Source organism: Petaurus breviceps, unplaced genomic scaffold (genome assembly GCF_028583685.1).
Source record: "Petaurus breviceps papuanus isolate PSGF00001 unplaced genomic scaffold, PetGlider_PUasm1.0 90842, whole genome shotgun sequence".
Classification (NCBI taxonomy): Eukaryota; Metazoa; Chordata; class Mammalia; order Diprotodontia; family Petauridae; genus Petaurus; species Petaurus breviceps.
In genome coordinates, this window is record NW_027187358.1 from 5,435,296 (window position 1) to 5,456,878 (window position 21,583).

General features: G+C 45.0%; 2 protein-coding genes across 3 annotated transcripts in view; both read right to left on the reverse strand.

Moving 5' to 3' along the window:
* Positions 1-5,540: 5,540 nt before the first annotated feature.
* On the reverse strand, positions 5,541-10,138 carry ZFP36L2 (ZFP36 ring finger protein like 2). 2 transcript variants are annotated; one of them, XM_069071595.1, is made up of 2 exons: positions 9,752-10,138; positions 5,541-9,112 (listed from the first exon to the last, which is right to left on the reverse strand). In XM_069071595.1, the coding sequence occupies exons 1-2, from the start codon at positions 9,800-9,802 to the stop codon at positions 7,616-7,618; spliced, it is 1,548 nt and encodes a 515-aa protein (XP_068927696.1). In that variant the 5' UTR covers positions 9,803-10,138; the 3' UTR covers positions 5,541-7,615. The 2 variants fall into 2 exon arrangements, with proteins under 2 accessions (XP_068927696.1, XP_068927695.1); XM_069071594.1 differs by having other exon boundaries at positions 5,541-9,115; positions 9,752-10,132.
* Positions 10,139-12,651: 2,513 nt separating this feature from the next.
* Positions 12,652-21,583, reverse strand: part of THADA (THADA armadillo repeat containing) — a 460,437-nt gene continuing 451,505 nt past the window's right edge. The window contains exon 38 of the mRNA XM_069071596.1: positions 12,652-14,219. Coding sequence (XP_068927697.1) covers positions 13,842-14,219 — 378 coding nt within the window. The 3' untranslated portion in view covers positions 12,652-13,841. The remainder of the gene's footprint in view (positions 14,220-21,583) is intronic.

Sequence of the window (21,583 nt, forward strand, 5' to 3'; positions counted from 1 at the left end):
TAAACCAGCTCAAATATTAAGGAATGGGCTGACTTCTTCCCCTCTCCCTGGGCGGCTTTAGAATTTTGAATTCTTTAATCTAGGACTTTTCCCATCTTCTCAACTCCATGGCGGAGCAGAAAAAGTCACTGGGCAGCTGGGAGTCAGGACACCTGTGAATCTGGGAACAGTTGCCTCAGTTGCCTTAACTTTAAAAGGAAAGAGTTCAATTAAATGACCTCTATGCTCTGAAATTCTGGTATTTTTTTCCCATGGAATAGGTTTAAGGGGGAAAAAAAACCCAACATTGACCATTAGAACTATTCAAAAGTGGGCTGACTGAAGATTGTTCCCCTATTCCCCTTGGAGGGTCTTCAGACAAAGCCTGGATGAAGGCCACTTGTTGGGTGTGTGACAGGGGGATTCTTGGTCAAGTCAAGTCTCCCCCATTAGACTGTGAGCTCCTTGTGAGCTGGGGCTGTCTTTTGCCTTTGCATTCCCATAGATTATCAACATGCCTGTCACTTGATAAATGTTTACTGATTTCCTGAAGAAGCACTTATTAAGGGCTTGCTTTGTTCAACACACTGTTTGGTTTGGACTGCACACACTTTGAGGTCCATTTTAAACCTGAGATTTCAAGGAGTTCAGGGCTAGATACAGAGTAGATACTTTATGGAACTAATTAAAATTGGAGTAAGTAGCAGCCAGACTTCAGGCAAGGCAAAGAGGGTAACCATCTGGTAACACAGGACCTCTGTATTTATATTTCAGTACATCTATTTTAAAGGTACCCCCATCTCTCTCCACATTATTAGCCATGGAAGGGGGGGTGGGGTGGGAGGTAGGGAAGGATCAAGGTTTCAAATTACTCTTCAGTTCCTTCTCAAGTGGTCCTAGGCTTAGAAATTATTCAGAAAACAACCTCCCCTCCCCCAGGAACACAGCAGAGATTTATTAAGGTAAGTCACTCTGCCTGCATTTCAAAGACACATGGCTGGATTCCCTCTTGGCCTTCCCATAAAACCCCCACTGTGCCCCAGCTTGGGAGAAGCCCTGCTTCTCTCCCCAACCACCAATGGGCCCTCTCTGTTCCAGGTCAGTTGCAGGAGGACGGGGCAGATTCTCTTTTTTCAGCCCAGGCAGGCTTCATCATGAATTCTTCATTTCATTGAAGAATTACCAGGCTAGATATTTTGCTTGAAAATAATTTTAACGAACCGGAAACTAGAAGCTTTAATAAATGGAAAACAGAAATGAAAAAAAAAAAAACTTTCCAAGGCCACAGCTGGGAAACACTCACTTTTTAAAAATTCCACCCAGCTCCTCGGGCCAGCTAAGCCCCCGCACAAGAGCCGAATTGTCAGAGGAATCCACAACTAAAGCAAAGCTTATTTTTAGAGAAATATTTCACTCCGTTTCGGCAAGCTAATATGCTTTCATGTCTGTCTCAAGCTTTTACTATCTTTTCTTCTATTTCAGAACTGCCTCCCACCGACCCCCCCCCAAAAAAAAAGCACAAGGACTTCAATTTGTCTAGAGCTATTTCTACTCTGCCAAGATGAAAATAAATCCCCCCCCCTCCTCTCCCCTTCCTACTTTTTCAGAAAAAAGAATGAATTGTTCCTTAAAATGTCAGAGCAAGGCACAGCTCTGTTTCTGAGGCAGGTCCCCTAAGCCTCAGAGCCAGTTTACTAAGGTAATGCAGACCCAGGGCTGGTAGGGTAGGGTAGGGTAGGGCAGGGCAGGGCTGGGCAGGGCTGGGCAGAGCAGACCAGGGCCTTCCACTGGGGTTGGAGCGTTTGGTTAAGCAGGCTGCTTCCTTCTCCCTGCCCCACCCCACAGGAAACGCTGGTGTGTTTTTTTTTTTTGTTTTTTTACAGCTCTGGCTGACATTTCCTGGTTTTGAAAGAAGTTTTTAAAATTAAGAAATGACTACCAAAAATGAAAAGTTCTCTCTTGACTTGCTTGTCCTTCGTGCACACACATTTATTTTCATATTCATTCTCATTCTCTCTCTCATTATTCCTGACTTCAAGGCTCAAATGCTAGCAAACTAGGCCTGTGGAGTGAGGTTGGGAGAACTGGTCAAACCAGGTTTTTCAAACAAGCACAAAGCACTAGGGGTGGGCCCCAGAGGTCCTATGGGTTCCTCCTGGCTCACTGGTCTCTCCCACTGGTCTCTGGCTGTGTTTAACCCACAGGTTGAGCTCTGGCTCCAGCCCCTGACATCCCTTTTGGCCTCCTCAGAGAACCCCAGCAAGCAAGTGGAACCAAACAGGAACTGCCTCAGGGCCTGATTTCTCAAGCAGCAACAGCTGGACACAACTAGTAGTACAGGGGTGGTAGGGCATGGATCAGACAGTCAATCAACAAACATTTGTTCTAACAGTGTGCCCAGCACTGGGCGGGCTAATCACCCAGGGTACAAAGAAATGCACAAATCACTGTCCGATGCCAAAAGGAGATTACATTCTGGTGGGAAAGACAACATGCAAATAACTATGGCTATATGGTAGAGATAGACATAATAGATATACATCTGTGCAAAGAGGTGTAGATATGTGCACAGATACACACTAAAGACCTTCATATACATATTTATTTTGTATACTTCCTATGCATACATGTATATACGGATGCACACATACCTACACACACATATAAAGCCATGCATGTATGTATGTCCATGTATGTAGGTCTCCTGTAGAAGGCAGAATTTGAGCTGACAGTCTCATCAGCCAGAAGAAAAAGAGTAAGTTTTACTAATGGTAGGTAAACCAGACCCCAACCTCCATCAATCATTGTGCCAAACCTCAGAGGGCCACAGCCCTCACCCTAACTCACAATGGCCACGCCCCCCTAGAGACCAAACTTCAAGCCCAAAGAAAATTCAGGAAGTTTTATTTCCCATTCCTACTTAGCACTTGCCACCTAAAATCTGCTTCTGGGAGTAAACAAACGTTTCCTAAGCCCCAGATGCAAACATGTAGGTAGATTTCCTATACATTTCCTCACCCAGTAACTTTTCTAGTTATCACTTTCCAGACTTTACAAGCTGATGGCCCTCAGTCCTGAGGTTAGGACAATTGGACAAGCTAGCCAGCTCTCTCCAAGGCAATGGGGAGGGCAGTGGCCTCAGAGCTAGCTGCCACAGCTAACTGAGTGAGGCTACAGTGTTCAGTTGTACAATCTATTCAGACATGCAAGGCAAGTCAGCTTTGGCCTACTCAATAGTTTTTTTTGTCTGCTCTCTCCACACAACTGCACAGAGTGGGGGGGGGGGTTTGGAATGGAAAATAAGTCCTTGATGCATGCATCCTTTATCTGAAAGACTTTAAATTTTAAAAGGTGGGAAATATACTGATTTTTTTTTAAAAGCCCATCCCTAATGCCCCTATTAGCAGGATCCAAACAACATCCCATTCTGTGCTCATTTTCACAAATGACTGCAGGAATTTTATCTTGGGTGTAATGCCTCTGGGTGGGAGCCAGGTTGGGCTCAGTTACTCCACAGACACCAACATGAGAATCATGGCTTATACTTGTAAGTTCATCTCTTACTTTGGGTATTTATTATTATTATTTTAAATCCCCAAAGAGTCCTTCTACTTTTAAATTCCCAGAGGCCCCTAGCTCACAAAAAACCTTTTTAGCAAGAGAGATTGAAGTTTTGGAGTTCCACGGTCATTCAAGTTCCTGGAGGAAGACAATGCATTGTTATGTAGATTACATTGATCTGGTGGAAAAGGCCATTCATTTCTGAATAGTCTGCCTGGCTTTACAAGTTCCAAGAGGTTCTACGGTAAAAGGCCCTGACAATTACACTTTCAACTAAAATTTTTAAAATGACTGTGCTTGAAGGCATAAAAAATTTCAGCATTTTATCCTTTTGATCAAATTTACTTGGGGAGAAAGGGTGGTGGTGGGGAGGGGAAGTTTTGGCCTAAGGAAGAAAACTCGTATTTCCAAAAGCACATTGGCATAAGTTAACAACCTGCATTAAACTGCTTATCCCTCATAAGAAGGGGCCATCAGCAGGAAGCTGTTTCAGGTCTGCACTCCAATCTTCCCTTCCCCCTCTTCAGTCTGATGCACACAGCAAGAGACTAGTCATCTGGGAGAACTCTGAAATTGTTACCCATCCTATTCTGGCAGGATGTTCAGGACAAGGGCTGGAGAACACACGAAACCCACTTGAATTAACACACCAGTGCAATCATCTCTAATGTGAAACAGCTGTTTGACAACTTTCAGGATTGTTAAGGCTTCATATCTGTACTCAAAAGCCCCAAACTCAGCGGTGAGGCACAGTAAGAGCCTAGTTAATAAAGGTCTACAGGGGAGATAAAAAGTACAGCTGCTTCAGAAAAGAGGAAAATAACCAATTACTAAATCTCCCTTACCTATTTTGGAAAAAGGGACTGAATAGGGGTGGTTAAAAATACAAAACAAATCAATTTGAGTTATAAATTAATGTTCAAAGGTTGGTTTTTCCCCCTTTCCAAACAATAGTTTTCTTTTAACCATTGCTGTTTCACTTAACTGATGGACCAATCAAGTCATCAATTGCATTCTGATGGCTTTGGAGAAGTGGGGACTGTCTTCATAGCTACCGATTCCTTTCCTATAATTTGAGTGCTTACTCCCAGAGGAAGCTGTGTGGGCAAACAAACCCCACCCAGAGATAAGTTTAACTGGTTTAACCTTCCCTTAGGTTGCCTACTTCTTACTCTCCCCTCCCCCAAACCCCACAATGCCTTACATCACTTTTGTTTCCAAAAGGTCCAGGCCCCAACATTCTACCTCCTATCGAAGGGTGAAGGTGGTTGTGGAGCCCCCAACTTGAAGTCTTGTCATCAGGCTGACAAAGGGATTCCCAGAAATTCCCATAATGCCAAATCCCTGAGGTCCTGTTGAGAGGCTGATTTACTAAATTGTGAACAGCTCTGAAACCTCCAGTATTTGTCACGTGGTGGTCTGAATCGTAGGAAACCACACCTCCTTCCTTTTCTCCCCTCCTCCCAACTGCACCTTATCCATAGCAATGCAGACACTAATTCCAAGCCACCTAATTCCTCTAGACTAACATTACCCAGATCTCCAAGGCCTGCCTTTTCTGGGGCATTCACTTTTTTTTTTTTTAAACAAGAGGGCAGATTAGAGAAAGGGATTTTTTTTTTCTGTGTATAGTACATATGTATGTACATAACTTGTGAGAAAGCCAGGAAAGCAATCTTTTCTATAAACTTTTTACCAAGACCTCATGTTAATTAAATATAAGCACGTAATAAGCAGCTTTGTGGCAACCAAAACAAAGAGCAGAGAATCTCTCCTCCCAGCCTGAAAAGGAAGCTAGCTGTTTATATATGTAGAAGATAAAGAGATGGGGGCGTACATGGGCATTAAGAACCTTCTGGAACCTACTTGGTTTTTAGCAGCTTCCCAATCACTTCAGAGGAATGGAGTTAGTGTGCCAAGCCTAACTTAAGTAGATCACAATTAAGACACTGGGGGGGGGGGGGAGGAGGGGAAGAAACCACCACTTCATGGACACCGAATTAAAATAATTTGATTTTTTTTTCCAAAAATTTTATTGGGGGAAAACTACAAAACATTTACAGTACAAAGTTTACAGTCACAATTTGTAGTGAACTGGCTCCCCAAAATATATTACAACTCAAGTTGACTTACTCTTTAGTTATACATTCAAAAACATACTTCTGTTTAAGTAGTCTAAAGAGAGTACATAGGGCTCAGTTCTGTGCCTATGTACAAACAAGACTCAAGCTACTTATTCATTCATCCACCGTCCAGGAAAGTTTCGGGTGGGGGGAAGGGGAGAAGAGAGAGGGAGAACTCCTGACTTTCTACAAAGAAAAAAAAATTACAAGTTTTGGAGTTGAAATAACAAAAAAGGCATGTTCATGTACTACAATAAGGTCTCAGATCCAAGAGGTGGCCTCTGCGTATATTTAATAAAAAGTGGTAAAACTTTTTCTATTTTTGTAGTTGAACCCATCCCTACATTCAAATTCTCTCAAGCATTAAGAAAGAAAATACTTATTTGGTTGAGGAAGATTTAAGGCAAGTCCGGGCCTTTCCAAAGGCACTGGGAGACTAATACTGGAGGCCCCTCAATTATTGCTACATTTTTTTTTTAATATACTCAAGGGTAATATCACAGTGGGACTGGTGAAATCAGGCAACAAAAATACTTTTGGTTGATTTGTAAAGCTGGAGTTTTAGGTAAAAGTCTGATACTTTGAAGTCTGATTGCAAAGTATGTGGTTCTTTTTTTCTTTAAAAGTTGGACGGGCTACAATCTTTTTTTTTTAATACATTCTAAGAAATCTCAGAAAGATCTTCCTCAAACTACTTCCACAGCATCGAGATAGATTTCTATAAAGAAATCATGCAATCTTTAAATTTACGTAAACAAGAAAAGAAATTAATGAAATAAATATTACATACAATCTCTTAAATTAAGATTTAACTCATTTACAATAAAATAACCAAGTGAAGTTACAAAAGGCATATATTACTGTGAAAAGAACATACACTCCACATTTCGCCGATTAATAATGGCAATCATAATTTAAACATAATAAAAGAATATATATCTATTGCTTTCCATCATACCCGATAAATACAGTATGAACAAAATTCTCAATGTATACTTTTCACAAGATAATAAATAAGTTAAATAGTTTTTTTTCATATTGAGTTGTGGTGCAGTGGTGCTAATCAACTCAAAACAGCTAAACAAAACAAAAATCAGCAGTTATTTGTCAACAATTATAAACTTAAACTCGGTTTGAGTGCTTCCCAAGAAAGCAAAAGGCAACATTTTTCTAAAAGAAATATCCACTAGACGTGGTGGTGATAGAACTGACTTTGGAATGGAAGGGTGGTGTTTTAAGCACATTATATATAGCTATATATAAAACTACAGCACTGTCATCAAGGCATATTCTTGGCAGGTCGTTGGATTTTTTAAGCTTATAGTTTAGTAATGTGGCTTTTTTTGTTTGTTTACACTGTATTCAAAGACAAATGACCATTAGAAACTTCTCCAAACAGCAAGCAGTTCACACCTAAGTGCAGGGTGACTAATGCTTCAAAATGCTTCAAAGGTAAGAGATGGAATGGTGGTAGCTGCTGGTGCTGGGTTGGTATTTTTCCCCCCTAAAGTTCAAAACTCATCCAAGGTCTAGAAAAATAAATGTTTGGTTATTGTTTGTTCTATTCCCCTTACATCTGCCCATTTGTTTTTTAACATAGGTTTTGTTCATCTCAATACAAAAAGTTCGTTGGACTTTTTTTTTTTTTGCTAATCGAGAATTCAACTTTCTAATAAAAAATACCCCCCCCCCCAACAAGAGGAAACCGAAAAGGTGGGGGGGGAGAAGGGGCAGCTCACAGAGCTGGGATCCCCCAAGTCCTCCTAGGGCTGTGCAGTCTCTTTTTGGCTGCTATAAATCCCCAATCCCTCGATTTCCCCTCCTCACTTAGACCCACCTACCCCTCAAGGCTGGGAGAGGGGAAGAGGGGTGTCCCCAGCAGCCACCCCACTGCACCCTCCAACTCCCCCCTCCCCCAAAAAACTTCCTCTTGCGGCTGCTGCTCTGCTCGTTTAGTCGTCGGAGATGGAGAGGCGGCTGAAGATGGGCAGGCGGCGGCCGGAGTCGAGACTCGGGGACTCGGAGCCGCTGAGGCTTCCTGAGCTAAGGGAGCCGCTCAAGTAGCTCTCCCGGTCCGACAGCGAGTCCGGGGGGCTGGGGGGCGCGTCGAACACGGGCGACTCGGACAGACGGCGCAGGGGCTGGAAGCTGAAGGGGGGGGAGGCCGGGGCGGCGGCGGCCACGGCGGCGGCGGCCGCAGCAGCAGCGGCAGCGGCGGCGGCCGCAGCCGTCGGGTGGGGCGCGGTGGGCGCCTGCTGCTGCTGCTGCTGCTGGCTGCGGTAATAGGCGGCGGCCACGGCGAAGTTGTGGGTGTGAATGGCGAGGGGCGTGATGAGGTTGCCGAGCTCCTGGCCCGAGAAGGGGGCGAAGGCGTTGTTGGCGCAGGCGGCGCACGGGGCAGGGGAGAGCAAGTCCTCGCTCCCGCCGCCCGCCCCGTACAGCAGGGCCGCCGCCGCAGCCGCCGCGGCTGCCGTCGGGGAGCAGCAGGAGGGGGCGGCGGCCGAGGAGGAGGACGAGGAGGCGGAGGAGGAGCAGGACGAGGAAGAGGCGGAGGAGGAGCAGGACGAGGAGGAGGAAGCGGCGGAGGAAGAGCAGGACGAGGCCGGCGGGGGGGTCCTCGACGTGGGGCTCTCGAGGAGGGGCGACTCCAGGCCGCCCGGGTGCTGGTGGTGCGCCGAGGAGAAGCCAGAAAAGCTGAGGCTGTGGTGCAGCTTGGGCCTGGGCTCCCTAGGGTGCGCCGGGAAGCCCAAGTGCAGGGCTTCTCGGGGGCTGAAGGCGCGCAGATCGCCCCCGCTGCCCCCCGCGCCCCCGGACGGCGAGGGGCGCCGCTCCTCGGCGTTGTGGATGAAGTGGCAGCGGGGCCCGTAGGGGCAGAAGCCGATGGTGTGGAAGGTGCGGCACAGCTCCGTCTTGTATTTGGGGTGTCGGGTCAGACTCCGCAGTTCGTGGAAGCCATGGGCGAACTGACACTTCTCCCCATACTTGCAGGTGCCGCTCTCCTCGAAGGGGCGGCACAGCTCCGTCTTGTAGCGCGTGGAGTTGATCTGGGAGCCGCCGCCCGACTTCTGCTGCTGCTGCTGCAACTGCATGAGATGCTGGCTGCGGTCGCCGTTCTCGCTGAAGGAGCGGTCCCGGAACTTATTTTCCTTGTTGAGCAGGGCCGTGGTGCTGGCACTGCCACCTCCCCCCGACGGATCCTTGAGATTATTGTACGAGCCCGAGCCGCCCGAACTGTTGCAGCTGTTGCCGCCGGTGAACTTGGGGGAACAGTTGCCGGGACCCGCGGCCGGGCTCGGGGAAGGGTGAGCGAGGGCCTGCAGGTTGCTGGTGGAGTGCCTTCGGAGAAATCCCGGCGTGAAGCTTGAGCTGGGGGAGGTGGTCACGGGCGTCCCCACGGCTTTCTTGTCCAGCATACTGTTCAGGTTGAGGTTGGTCAGGGATTTCTCCGTCTGCTAAAGGGAGGGGAGTAGGGGGAGATGAAAAACGGGAGGAGGCATGGAAGAAGACAGTTTCAAGGGGGTTGGGGGGTGGGGCACGGGTGTAAGAGCAGAGAGGAGGGAGTATAGTTGCAGAATAACTTCGAAACTTCAGGTCTGTGGGTCCCCCCCCCCCAACTTTCAGCTTATCGTTCCCACCCGTATAGAGACAAAATGAAAAAAGTTTGCATTGATTCTCCCTCCCCCACCCTGCTCTCTCTTAGATCCAAGCATGCTGCCCCATCGCTGCAGCTCCATTTCCTGGGCTTTTCTCGTGCTTTTGCAACCCTACGGACACCCGCCTCCCCCAATTCACGGGGGCAAAGGCAGGGGTAGCAGCCGGGACTGTGCAAACAAACACAAGGAGAGTAAAGCCGGTCCCCGGCTGGGCAGAAAGCACAAGCCCTGGGAGCAGTTATGCCTCGCCTTCCTTCTCCGTCCCCGCCCCTCCTCCTCCCGGCAACTAAAACACTGCAAACTCCGAGAACTGACCCAACAGGCAAAACCAAGGTGGGGTGGATCACTACCCCCCAACCCCTGCCCAAAAATAGTACGAGAAAAAGTTTCCAAACTGAAAGGGCTTTCTGGCTCCCTCCCTGCCTTCTCGCCTACCTTGCAAAAGAAGTCGATGTCATAAAAGGCAGACAAAAGTGTGGTCGACATGTTTCTAGGTCCTGTGATAGTCGCAGATGCAGGAGAAACCCAAGGACCCCGCTGTCCAGCAGGGCTTGGGATGAGCCACGACGGCTGGCGGGCGAAGGGTAAGGGTGGGAAGGGGAAATTTGTAGAGGGTGGAGAGACCGGGTAACGGAGGTTAAGCTGTGGAGTTCTTTGGAGTCCGAGGTAAACAAACCTGCTTTTAAAAGCCTCTCCTCTTTTTTCCCTCTACCCTCCCCCCGCCCCCCCAAAAAAAGCCCACTTCTCCGGAGCCGAGGGCACAGCAAGCGGACTGCTGGAACTCTGTGCCCGGCGAGTCCTCGCCCTATATAGACGGTTGAGCTGGGGGAGGGGACAGAACGCTGACCCTGCCGGGGTCTCTAGGCAACACCACCCAGCCGGCTCCCACCGACGTCATGGGACTTCGAGCCCTCCCATAGGCTGCCGCCAATTTTCTTTCTTTCTTTTCTTTTTTTTTTTTTTTTTGAGCCTGGCGGGCGGGGGAGTCGGAGGGGTGGCCCCAGCAGTGCTGGGCGGGCCGGGGAGAGGGAGGGAGGGAGGCGGGCCGAGCGCCCAGCCACGGGGGAGAAGCTAAGCCTGCTGAGCCATGTGGGGTATAGTACGTTTCGGCTCTCCACCTCCAGAGCCTCGTGCGTGGCTGAGCCCGGGGACTTTTAAACGTGGCTCTGGGTGAGCAGCCTTGGAGGCCGCCCACGCCCCCGGGGACTGGGTTATTCACTCCCTTTCCCTCCGCACTAATATTAGGTCTATCAATGGACGGGAGAAATTGCAAAATGCTATAATATTGCAACCTTCCATGTTACCCTTGCCTAGATTGCAAAGTACGGGGAGCCGAACGGAAAGGAATGGGGGGCGGGAGGAAGCACTGTGATTGCAACATGTATAGACCCCCAAACGAAGGCTTGGAAACTTGGGGTCCCAGCTCCGCAGCCCCCCAGGGAGGATGTGCTGCGATCTAACACGTGGCTTCCTCCAGGCCGGAGGGAAGTGCGCCTGCTCCGAGGGGTGGAGGGGGCGTGGGGTTGGGTAGGGCTGGAAAAGCCCGGGTCTTCCAGGCTCCGCCCCGCCACCCCCAGCCGAGGCCTGCAGTAAACAGGGCTCGAGCGGGCCGGGGTGGGGCTGTGTGTCAGAGGACAAGGAGCTGGCTTGCTAATAACATCACAAGACCTTGAGTCGGGGCCAAAGGCGCTGTGAGTGGCGCGGGCCGTCCCGGGCGGGGGAGCCCGAGCCGAGGGGGGCAGGACTGCGGGGGCAATGGCTATTCTCGCAGCCCCTCTTTTTCAGCCTTTTCGGGCCAGGGGAAGTCTGGACACTGGTCGCTTTTGCCCTATGCGCTCCCAGCTTCCTGGGTTTCTGTGCTTGCCCCCCCAGTGGTCTGGGATTAGGGGGGGGATAGACCACAGCGTCTAAGTCTCACGTCCACCCAGTTGCCACGCCCGCCTTCCGCCAGCCTGAGCTGGGGTGGCAAAGTCGGGGAGCCCAAGGCTTGGCCGTCAGAGCCCCTTTTCCCGGGGAGACAGCCCGCCCTGCCCACCCGCCTTTATACAGCTGGGGAGCCTCTTACTCTCCACCTTCCCGCCTCTCTTCCGGGGTTCACTCTGTCAGGTGCTCCCAATCAGGGGCCTGGGGTGGGGACGCCCCGCCCACGAGCACTTAAGCTTTGTCTAGCCACGCAGGCGAAGTTGGGGATCTGCACCGCCTTGGGTCCCCCCCCCCCCCCCATACCGGTCTCAATGCGACTACTGGTGTGGGGTCCTTTGCATCGGATTCTCATGATTGTCGACTTTGCTTTCCTCCTGCGTGGGGAGACTTTGGTGCCAAGTCAGATTGTGGTGGTATCCATTCCCCTGCCATTGTCACCTCCTCCTTTCTTTCCAGTCACTTCAGTCTACTAGACGAATTTATTAAGCCTTGCTAAGTGCTGTGCAGGAAGTTGGGTTTATCACAACATACCTGCCCTGGCATTAAAATCAGAGGGTAGCCCAAGGCTGTAAGTGTGGAAGAGGAAGGCAGGCAATGAGAAGGGAACGAAGTCTATTAAATTACTATGTTCTTGGGCAGGTCATTGCACTTACTCCTGGCCTTTGGCTTCTTAATTTGTTGAATGAAGTTTTACCAGATGATCTCTGAGGCCTCTGCTAACTCTAATACTTTGAATCTCAAAGCTCGGGTGGGTGGGGCACTAGAACAACGTGGCTGTAAGCACGTTTTATAAATTTATAAATATATTTTTATATATAATTTATATTATATAGTTTATAAATAGAAATGTAGGTTTATAAATAGTAGTAACAATAATGCCCCAATCAAAGTCCTGTTCATACATGGAGGTGACCCTGGGTTCTCAACAGCAGCGCTAGTAGAGTGCCAGCTTTGGTAGGCCAGGCTGGAAAGTCTCTGGCCTGGGAGAAGTCCGATTGCTCACCCCTTTTGCCTAACAACCCTCCTAGCTAGGTTCGAAAAGATTTGAAAACCCTCTGTAGGGTCGGGACTAGAACCTAAGTCTCAGGGTTCCCAACCAACGTTCCCTGCATTATGTTGTGCTGCCTTTTGGTGTCTCAAAATACAAACTCCAAGGGCCAGTCTTGGGATCAGAAAGACCTGGTTTCTAGTCCTGACTCTTGACTTGAAATAGCATAGTGACCACGGGCAAGTCAAAGACTCCATCATCTCCCTAAGCCTGTAAAATACACAGGAATTCTTGATTTGCTAAATGTCCCTGGACATCACAGAGTCTCCCCCCCCCCTTCCCCCAGCTATTAAATATTCAACTTTTACTCTCGGGCAAAGGAAATTAGCATCTCCAACACTTTCATTCCCTCTAGACCTCGACAAGCTGTTAAAATAACTTTAATTGATCTCTTAAGAAAACATTATTAAACATATATTTGCCAGATGCTAAATGAGGTTCCTATGAATTTTCACACAAAGACTAAAAAGTGGCTTTCTCGGATGGCTTGAACTGAAGAGTGAACCTGGTTGCTGTTAAAACACATTCTAGATTGCTTAATATTGAAATATCTGAATCTGCCACTCTTCTGAAGTTGTAGATTACAGGGAAAAAGAGATTAGAAACTGTGCCCTATTTCAGAGTGCTCTAGCAAAAGCCATGCGAGGGTGCCACCTCCTGGGTGTTCTGGGAGGCATCAGGAAATTCTAAGAGGTCTCCAGCTTATAGCGTTCACATAGATGGGTTGGGGAGGAGAAAGAGAGAGAGAAGGGAAGGGCGGGGGAGAGTGTTAGTTTTCCTCTGTAAATGAAAAGCTTCTTGTCATTTTCATCAAATAAAATATAAGGAGGGAAGATAATAATCATTCTCCTAGCCTGGAACTTCTTCCCCCATGACCCTCTCTAAGAGTTTGGGGGACTGCTGCTAGTTTCTCTGTAGGCTACAATCAAACTTTTCAGTGAATGCTTTTGATCAAACACCTTAGGAGATGGAGGGAGATAAAGAAATACTGTAAGGCTCTTTTAATGACTTTGGGCAAAAAATAATTTTTAAATTATAGGTCACTGCAGGTCTCCAACACAAATTATCTGTAGGACTTTGCTCTTTAATTCACTCAGATTTTTTTTTAAATGGAAACATTTGGAATGTATTTCCTTCTTTACTAAAATAGAATAAAATTTAGAATCTGATCAAAGAATCCAAATGATCCCCCCGCCCCCCTTTAAATCTCGTTGAAAGCATGAGAGCTGAAGAGGAATGCAAACAGGGTTAAGCTAGACTCTAGGAAAGAAAATAGCTAATTCAGGCCTGCAGGTGGCCTGCACCTGGGGAAAAAGGTAAATCTCATGTTTAAGGGCCCCACCTCCAATAGTAGTTGCAGTAAACTTGGCTGGCTTGCAAGAACTGAGTAAATGTATTAAGAAGAAAGATCCTTCTGTAAGAAGGGACACTTGGGCCACCTCAGTGGGGCAGCAGGGGTACAGTGAACAAAAGGTAACATTTCTAGTGTATTCAGTGCAAGAAAATAATTCCCCAACTCTCCAACACATCCCTTTGCCACATTACTGAGTAGGTCTAGACTTTGTTCTCTGTAGAATTGAAATGCCAGAAGTAGGGTAATCTCAACAGCCCAGGTGTGGAGTTCTCCTCCTTCCCTTGAAGAAAGTCTAGCAGCTTCAGGCAAGCTAATGTTCTTTCCTTCTGGATGCGCAGTCTTGTATAGTCAGTAGTCTTAGAAAATTCAGGTGTTGGAGGCAGCTCTTTGGCTAGCTGTGATAGATGCTGGTACTGCTGGGATGCTGTTTTTCTCAGCTTATTGAGCTCCCTGGGATCCTGGGAAGGCCAGCTTTTCTTACAGAGGGGAGATAAGTGCTTGACTAGGTGGCTGACATAGGTTAGCGTCTCCGCCCAAAAGTTCACTTCACCTTTGTCAAACACAAAGTCATCTTCTACCTGGACCAAAAGAACAAATGAGCAAGGTGAGAAATAGTAATGTTAAGTAGACCCATCTCTGGCAGAGCCTGGAAAGTCAAAACAAACACCTTTCCCCCATGGTCCCTGAGTGACAACATATGCTGGGGCCTTAGGCTTCCATACCTGCTTATGTGTTACAGTGGAAGAGCCACTTCAGGGCTCTGAAAATGGGGCTAGTCACAGAATCTGAGAGTGGGAAGGGACTCAAGAAGCCAGTCCAATCTGTGCAAGAATCCTAGTCACAGACTGAGCTCCTTGAGGGCAGGGACTGCCTTTTGCCTTTTTATATCCCCAGCACTTAGCACAGTGCCGGGTACACAGTTGGTGCTTAGTGTTTGTTGACTGATTGATTTAGAGCTGGATAGGATCTTAGGGACCTTCACCTAGTCCAAACCTCATTTTATGGCTGAGGAAACTGAGGCTCAGGAAAGATGAAGCAACAAAGTTACACAGCTAGCAACTGATAAAACTAGTTGAACCCAGGTCATAGGATCTTGGATGTATCTGGTCCAACACCTTCATTTTACAGATGAGGAATTTGGAGTCCAGAAAAGTTAAGTGACTTGTTCAAGGTCATACAGATAAATGGCAGAGCAGGGATTTGAACCTCTGACTCCAGATACTGAACTCTATGCTGCATGAGCCTCTGACTCTAAATCCAGTGCTCCTTCCTCTACATCACAAGAGGTCATCCAGAGGAGCCCAATAACCCCCAAGAGAGCTGACTCAACGTCTGGAAAATTCTAATTGCTTAGATTTTTTTCCTTACAATGAGCTGAAATCTGCCTCGGTGCAGCTTCTTCCTGTTGTTCCTAGTTCTTTGCTCTGGGCCTTTGAAGAACAAGTTCAACCCCCTGTTCTACATGACCAAAGAAAAGCCATCACTTGCTTCCTTGCCTCCAAGTTTTCTCTTCTTCATGTTAAGCAATCCTAATTCCTTTGGTCAATCCTTGTATGTCATGGTTTTGAGGTCACCATCCTTGTCATGTATCCTAAAAATGTGGTGCTCAGAACTCAACATAACCTCCAGATGTGGCATAAAAAGGGCAGAAATAGGCCTGTTGTGTTCTGGATTCTACCTTTCTTAATTCAACCTAATTCACATACTGAAATTTGGGGGCTGATATGTCGTACCACTGATTAAAATTGACTCTGAAGTCCACTAGAATATCAATTTCTTTACTTGAGTTATTGTATGTAGTTATACTTCTCCTATATGTATTTGCAAAACTATTTTTTAAACATAAACACAGGACTTTATGTTTATCTCTATCAAATTTCATCTTCCCAGAAAAAAGCTACAAAAGTTTTGACCTCATGCCTAGGAGATTTGTCAAAGACGATCCCAAAAAAGAGGAGTGGGTGAGGAATGACAGCTGTTGGCAGGGCTGTGGGAAAATAGGTATATTGATGAACTGATGGTAGAGATATGAACTAGTCTAGCCATTATGGGAGATATTGGGAACTATACTCCAAAATAGTCACTAAACTGTATATACCCATTAACTTGGTGATACCTTTAATAGGCTTATACTCCAAAAAGATCAAAGAAAGAGGAAAAGGACCCATATATACAAAAAATATTTATAGCAGCTCTTTGTGTATGGCAAGTAACTGGAAACTTGGAGAGTATCCATCAGTTGGGGAATGACTGAATAAATTATGGTATATGATTGTAATAGAATATTATTATGCCATAAACGATGAAAAGCAAACCTAGGAAGACATATATGAATTAATGCACAGTGAACAGAATTAGAAGAATTTATACAATAACAATAATATTGTAAAGAAAAACAACTTTGAGAGACATAAGAACTTTGATTAATGTGATTACCAAATGGAGTTCCAAAGGATTGTAGTGAAAAATACTATTGACCTGATAGTCCATCATTATCATCAAGTATGTATTTTTAAAATAAGTTTTTATTGACATTTTCTGTTTTTGGTTTGTTTTTTTTTATATCACCATACTATGTCCTTCTTCCCTTTCACAGAGAGCCATCCCATATGACAAATAGTATTTTTTGGAAAGAAAAAAAAAGATAGCACAACTGATACACTGAAAATGTCCAAAGATATATGCAAATGTGTAACACCTGTGGACTTCCCACTTTCACAAAGCAGTGGTTGGGAGAGTGTCTTCTCATCTCTTTTGTTTGATATTTATACTTTTATTGCATTTACTTTTGAATGGGGGGGTGTTCTTAACATTTACACTGTTGTAGTTACTATGTATATTTTCTTGGCTCTGTTACTTCCTTCTTTATCAGTTCGTAGAGATCTTTTGATGCTTCTCTATATTTTTCACATACATCATTTCTTATGGTACAGTAATATTTCATTTCATTCATATACCACAATTTATTTAAACATACCCCAATTGATGAGCATCTACTTTGTAATTCTTAGCATAAAAAGTGCTACTTTAAATATTTTGAAGTATATGGGGCCTTTTTTTTTTAGTCTATGGGTTTTTTAGGGCATAAGCCCAGTAATGGAGACATTTTGGTCACTTTATTTGCATAATTCCAAATTATTTTCTGATTGTTTTGATTTGCTTTTTATTATTTTGATTTATCTTATTATTAGTAATTTGGAACAATTTTTTTGTGGCTGTGAATTCTTTGCAGTTCTTTTATGAATTTTGTTCACATCCTTCGACCACTTATCTGCTGAGGAATGGCTGTTATTTGTATACACATACACACATATATGTATGCACACACATAGCACTTCACTTTTTATCCTAGATGCATTACTGTTGTCTGTGCAGAAGCTTTTCAGCTTCAAGTAATCAAAATTGCCTGTTTTATCTTTTGTAATTGCCTCTATCTCTTGCTTGGTTGAGAATACATCCCATACCCATAGCTATGAGAACTATATGATCTGTTTCTCTTCTAAGCTTTTTTTAAAATTTATTTTTAGTTTTCAACATTCATTTCCACAAGATTTTGAGTTACAAATTTTCTCCCTGTCTTTCCCCTACCTCCCCACTCCAAGATAGAAAGAATATTGAATACCCCTTCCCTCAATCTGCTTTCTCTTATATCTTCCCACATTGCCCCTCCAACTTTCTAGTAGGGCAAGATGTATTTCTATACCCCAGTGCCTGTATATCTTATTTCCCAGCTGCATGTAAAAATTTTTTTTTTTAACATTTGTTTTTAAAACTTTGATTTCCAGGTTCTTTCTCTTCTTCCCTCCTCACCAACCCCCACTGGGAAGATAAGCAATTCAGTATAGGTTGTACATGTATAGTTACCCAGATCATTTCCATAGTAATATTGTGGAAGACCTATATTTCCCTCCAACCCATCTCTGATAAGGTTTTTAAAAAATAATATAATGTATAATATTAAGGTCATGTGTCCATTTAGAATGTATTGTGGAGTATGGTGTAGGGTGTTGGTCTAAGCCTAAGTTCTGCTAGTCTGCTTTCCAGATTTCCCAACAGTTTTTATCAGATAGGGAATATTTTTCCCTAGCTAATATGTTTTCCACTTTATTAAATATTGGGTTATTGAGTTCTTTTGTTTCCTGAATCTCCTTTGTCTAGTCTGTTTCATTGATCTATCTTTCTACCTTTAACCAATATCAAATGGTTTTTATGACTGCTACTTTATAATATAGTTTGAGGTCTGGAAGTGCTGTTCCTCCTTTGTCCTTACTGCTTTTCATCATTTCCCTTAATATTCTAGGTCTTTTTTTTTCCAAATGAAATTTGTTATGATTTTATCAAGTTCTATGAAGTATTCCCTTGGTAATTTGATTGGTATGATATCAAAAGTGTACATTGATTTTTGGTAATATTGTCTTTTAGTATATTCTCACAGCTTAACTGTGATCACTGAATATTACTTTAGCTTTTTAGATGATTCTTTATTTCTTTGAGAAGCACTTTGTAATTTAATCTATACAAATCTTTTGTGTGTTTTGGGAGTTTTCCCCAGATATTTTATGCATTTTGTACTTATTTGGAATGGTATTTTCCTTTCTGTTATAACATCTTGTGATTTGTTGATTATTAATAGAAATTCTGTTGATTTTTGAGGATTTATATCATAGCCTGTAACCTTGCTGAAGTTATTGTCTCAATTAGTATCTTTGTTGATGCCCTAGGGTTTTTGGAGGAAAACATTGTGTCATCAGCAGACAGGAAGTTTCATCTCCTTTTTACCTGTTTTGAGTCCTTTTGTTTTTCTTATTGCTTTTGCTAGCATTTCCAGAACTATACTCAATAATAGTAGAGAGAGTGGGTGTCCTTACTTAATAACCCCTGTGTTTATTGGAAAGGTCTCTAGTTATATCCCCATAGCATATGCTGCTTGCTTTTGGTTTTAGATAAATGCTTTTTATGATATTTTTTAAAAGTCCCTCATAGTCTCTAAGTTAGGGTTTTTAGCAGAAAAGAATGTTGTACTTTGTCAAAGGCTTTTTCTGCATTTACTGAGATGATCATGTGATTTGGAACATTTTGGTTTTTAACATGATTAATTATGTTGATTGTTTTCCTAATGTTGAGTCATCCTTTCATTGTTGGTATAAATCCCATTTGATTACAGTGAATGATTTCTTGGATAAATTGCGGTAGTCTTGACAGGATTTTATTTAAAATTTTGAGTTAACAGTCATTAATGACATAGGCCTATAGTTTTCTTTCTGTGTTTTATCTTCCCCTAGTTTAGGCATTAGGATTATATTTGTTGCATAGGTTCTTTTTCAGTTTTTGAAAATAATTTGTGAAAGTAAGGATACTAACTGTTCTATAAAAGTATGCTGTTTTTCTGGTTGATTTATCTGTTTGTTTTCAAAGTCTTTGGGTTTTCTTCTTCTTTGAATCTTTGGTAATTACTGGGCAATTCCTAGTTCACCAGTCTAGGTCTCTGCCCCAGTTAGCTTTTGGATGGTCAGAACTTGCCCCACCTGCTCTTTGTCTTAGGCTTGGTGGAGTGCTACATAATCTCCTACATGTACAGGGTCCTGTCCTGATGACCTGCCCCTCCCTCTGTGTTGCAGTTCCCTGGCCCAGTGCTGGCAGTGCATATCCTGTTTTCCCAGCAGGGTCAGTTTAGACCTTTGCAGTAATATTGCTTCTAGGTTTCAGCCCCTGGAAGGCTTTTGCTCCTTAAGGGCTATGTCCAAGCTAGCTGATGAGTCCTAAGCAAACGTCTACAACATGGATGGAGTTGGGTTCTCCACGGCACTAGAGAAAGGAAGAGGGTATCGGGGGTAAGGGGTGAGTTTTGATGTAAGCTTGTCATGTCCTTAGGAGGTGGGGGGAGAGTGCTGCATGAGCTTTTTAGTCAGTGAGTTCCTGGATTTGGGGGTTTTATTTTTGTATCTTGCATTCTTGTGGATTCTGGGTCCCAAACTGGAGACAGCTGTAGTTGCCTGATGTTTGGAGCATAATTTCTGTTTGGGAGAGGTTTTAGTGGTTGTAGGGATCATAGAAAATGGCTGACCTACCATCTTATTGCTCATGTGATCCAAGAGAAATCATCCAGTATCTATAAAGCAGTTACTTTGTGCCAGGTACTGTGCTAAGCACTGAAGATACAAAGAAAGGTAAAAACATGGTTCCTGCCCTCAAGGAACTCATATTCTAATGAGGGAGACAACAGTTATGGGCATACAAGGTACACGAAGTCAAACGGGGAAGTAATTTCAGAGGAGAGATACTCTCAGTTGGAGTGGGGACCAGGAAAAGCATTCTGGAGAAAGCAGGATTTGACCTGAGTTTTAGAGGGATCCAGAGAAGCCAGGGGATGTAGATGAGGAAGGAGAGCATGCTGTCCACGGGGGGCAGTCAGTGAAAAGGCAGAGAACTGGGAAATGGAGTGCAAGGAACAGTAAGAAGGCCAATGCTGATGGATTGTAAAGTATATGGAGGGAAGTAAAGTATGAGCAGAGTGGAGAGGCAGGGAGGGGCCAATGTGTGGACTATTTAAAAAGAGAAAATATTTTCTATTTGATTCTGGAGGCAATAGGGAGCCACGGGAATTTAATGAAGAATGACTCCACTCAGACTTACTCTGTAGGAAGATCACTTCAGCAGCTGTGCATATAGGTAATTAGGGAATTGAGGTGGCAGAGTGGATAGAGTGCTGGCCCTAGAGTCAAGAGGATCTGTGTTCAAATCCAGCCTTAGACACTTACTAGCAGTGTGACCCTAAGCAAGTTAGTTAACCCTGTTTGTCTCAGTTTCCTCATCTGTAAAATGAGCTGGAGACGGTGGAGCCAAGATGGTGGAGTAGAAACAGGACCTCTGCACGGCTTTGGCTTCCACCTCCTCCAATACATGTGAAAACTGACTGTAAACAAACTTTAGAGTTAGAGAACCCACAAAGTGATAGAGAGAAACAAATCTCCCACTGAAGGAAGCCTGGCAGGGTAGCAGGAAGTGGGTATCACTGAGCCTAGCCCAGTGTGAGCCCATAGTTTTAGCTCCAGGGCAGTCCTGACCAGCAGCCAGAGCAGACTTCAGGAGAGAGAATCACTAGCAGCTGTGGTGGTTTCCAGATTTCTCAACCCATAAACACCAAAGACAAAGTAAAAGGTCAGTGTGGAATTCTGTTGGAACAGGGGTGGATGGAAGAGTGGAGGTCCGGCCCCTGTTCCAGGGCGAGAAGCAGCAGAGGTGAGGCTGCTGTACTTTGTAGCTGCCTCAGAAGCTCCTGGACTACAGATTGTGGGGGGACCAAGTGACCATTCAGAGGGTAATCTCTCTTGCTTTGACCTGCTTGGATCTCTGTCTTGGGTGGAGGTCTTGGGGTGTGTGGCCAGGTGCCAGAGCCTATGGGGGCTGCAGAGAGGGTGCCCTCCTAACAGGTCTGGCAACTGTGTAAACCCCAGCAGTTTGGGACAAAGCTCTCTCCATTCTGTGGCAAAGAGCTCAAAAGTCAAGTAATTGACTGGCAACGTGAACAAGCATAGGAAACACAATCCTACCATAGATTCCTTTTTTGGGGACAAAAAGGATCAAAGCATGAGACAGAAGGAAAACAACAAAGTCAGAACTCCTGCATCAAAATCTAGCAAGAAAAATATGAATTGGTTACAGGCCATGGAGGAGCTCAAGAGGGATTTTGAAAACAAAGTAAGAGAAGTGGAGGAAAAATTGGGAAGACAAATAAGAATGATGCAAGAAAATCATGAAAAGTAAGTCAACAGCCTGACTGAAGAAAATAACACCTTAAAAATAGACTAACTCGGGGTGGCTAGGTGGCGCAGTGAATAGAGTACCGGCCTTGGAGTCGAGGACCTGAGTTCAAATCCGGCCTCAGATCCTTAACACACACACACACACACACACACACACACACACACACACACACACACAC

Excerpts from the sequence above, each read along its gene's own strand:
- ZFP36L2 (XM_069071594.1), bottom strand. The coding sequence starts at position 9,802 with ATGTCGACCACACTTTTGTCTGCCTTTTATGACATCGACTTCTTTTGC. Across the intron at positions 9,116-9,751 it reads ACATCGACTTCTTTTGCAAG|CAGACGGAGAAATCCCTGAC; the intron begins GTAGGCGAGAAG and ends CCCTCCCTTTAG.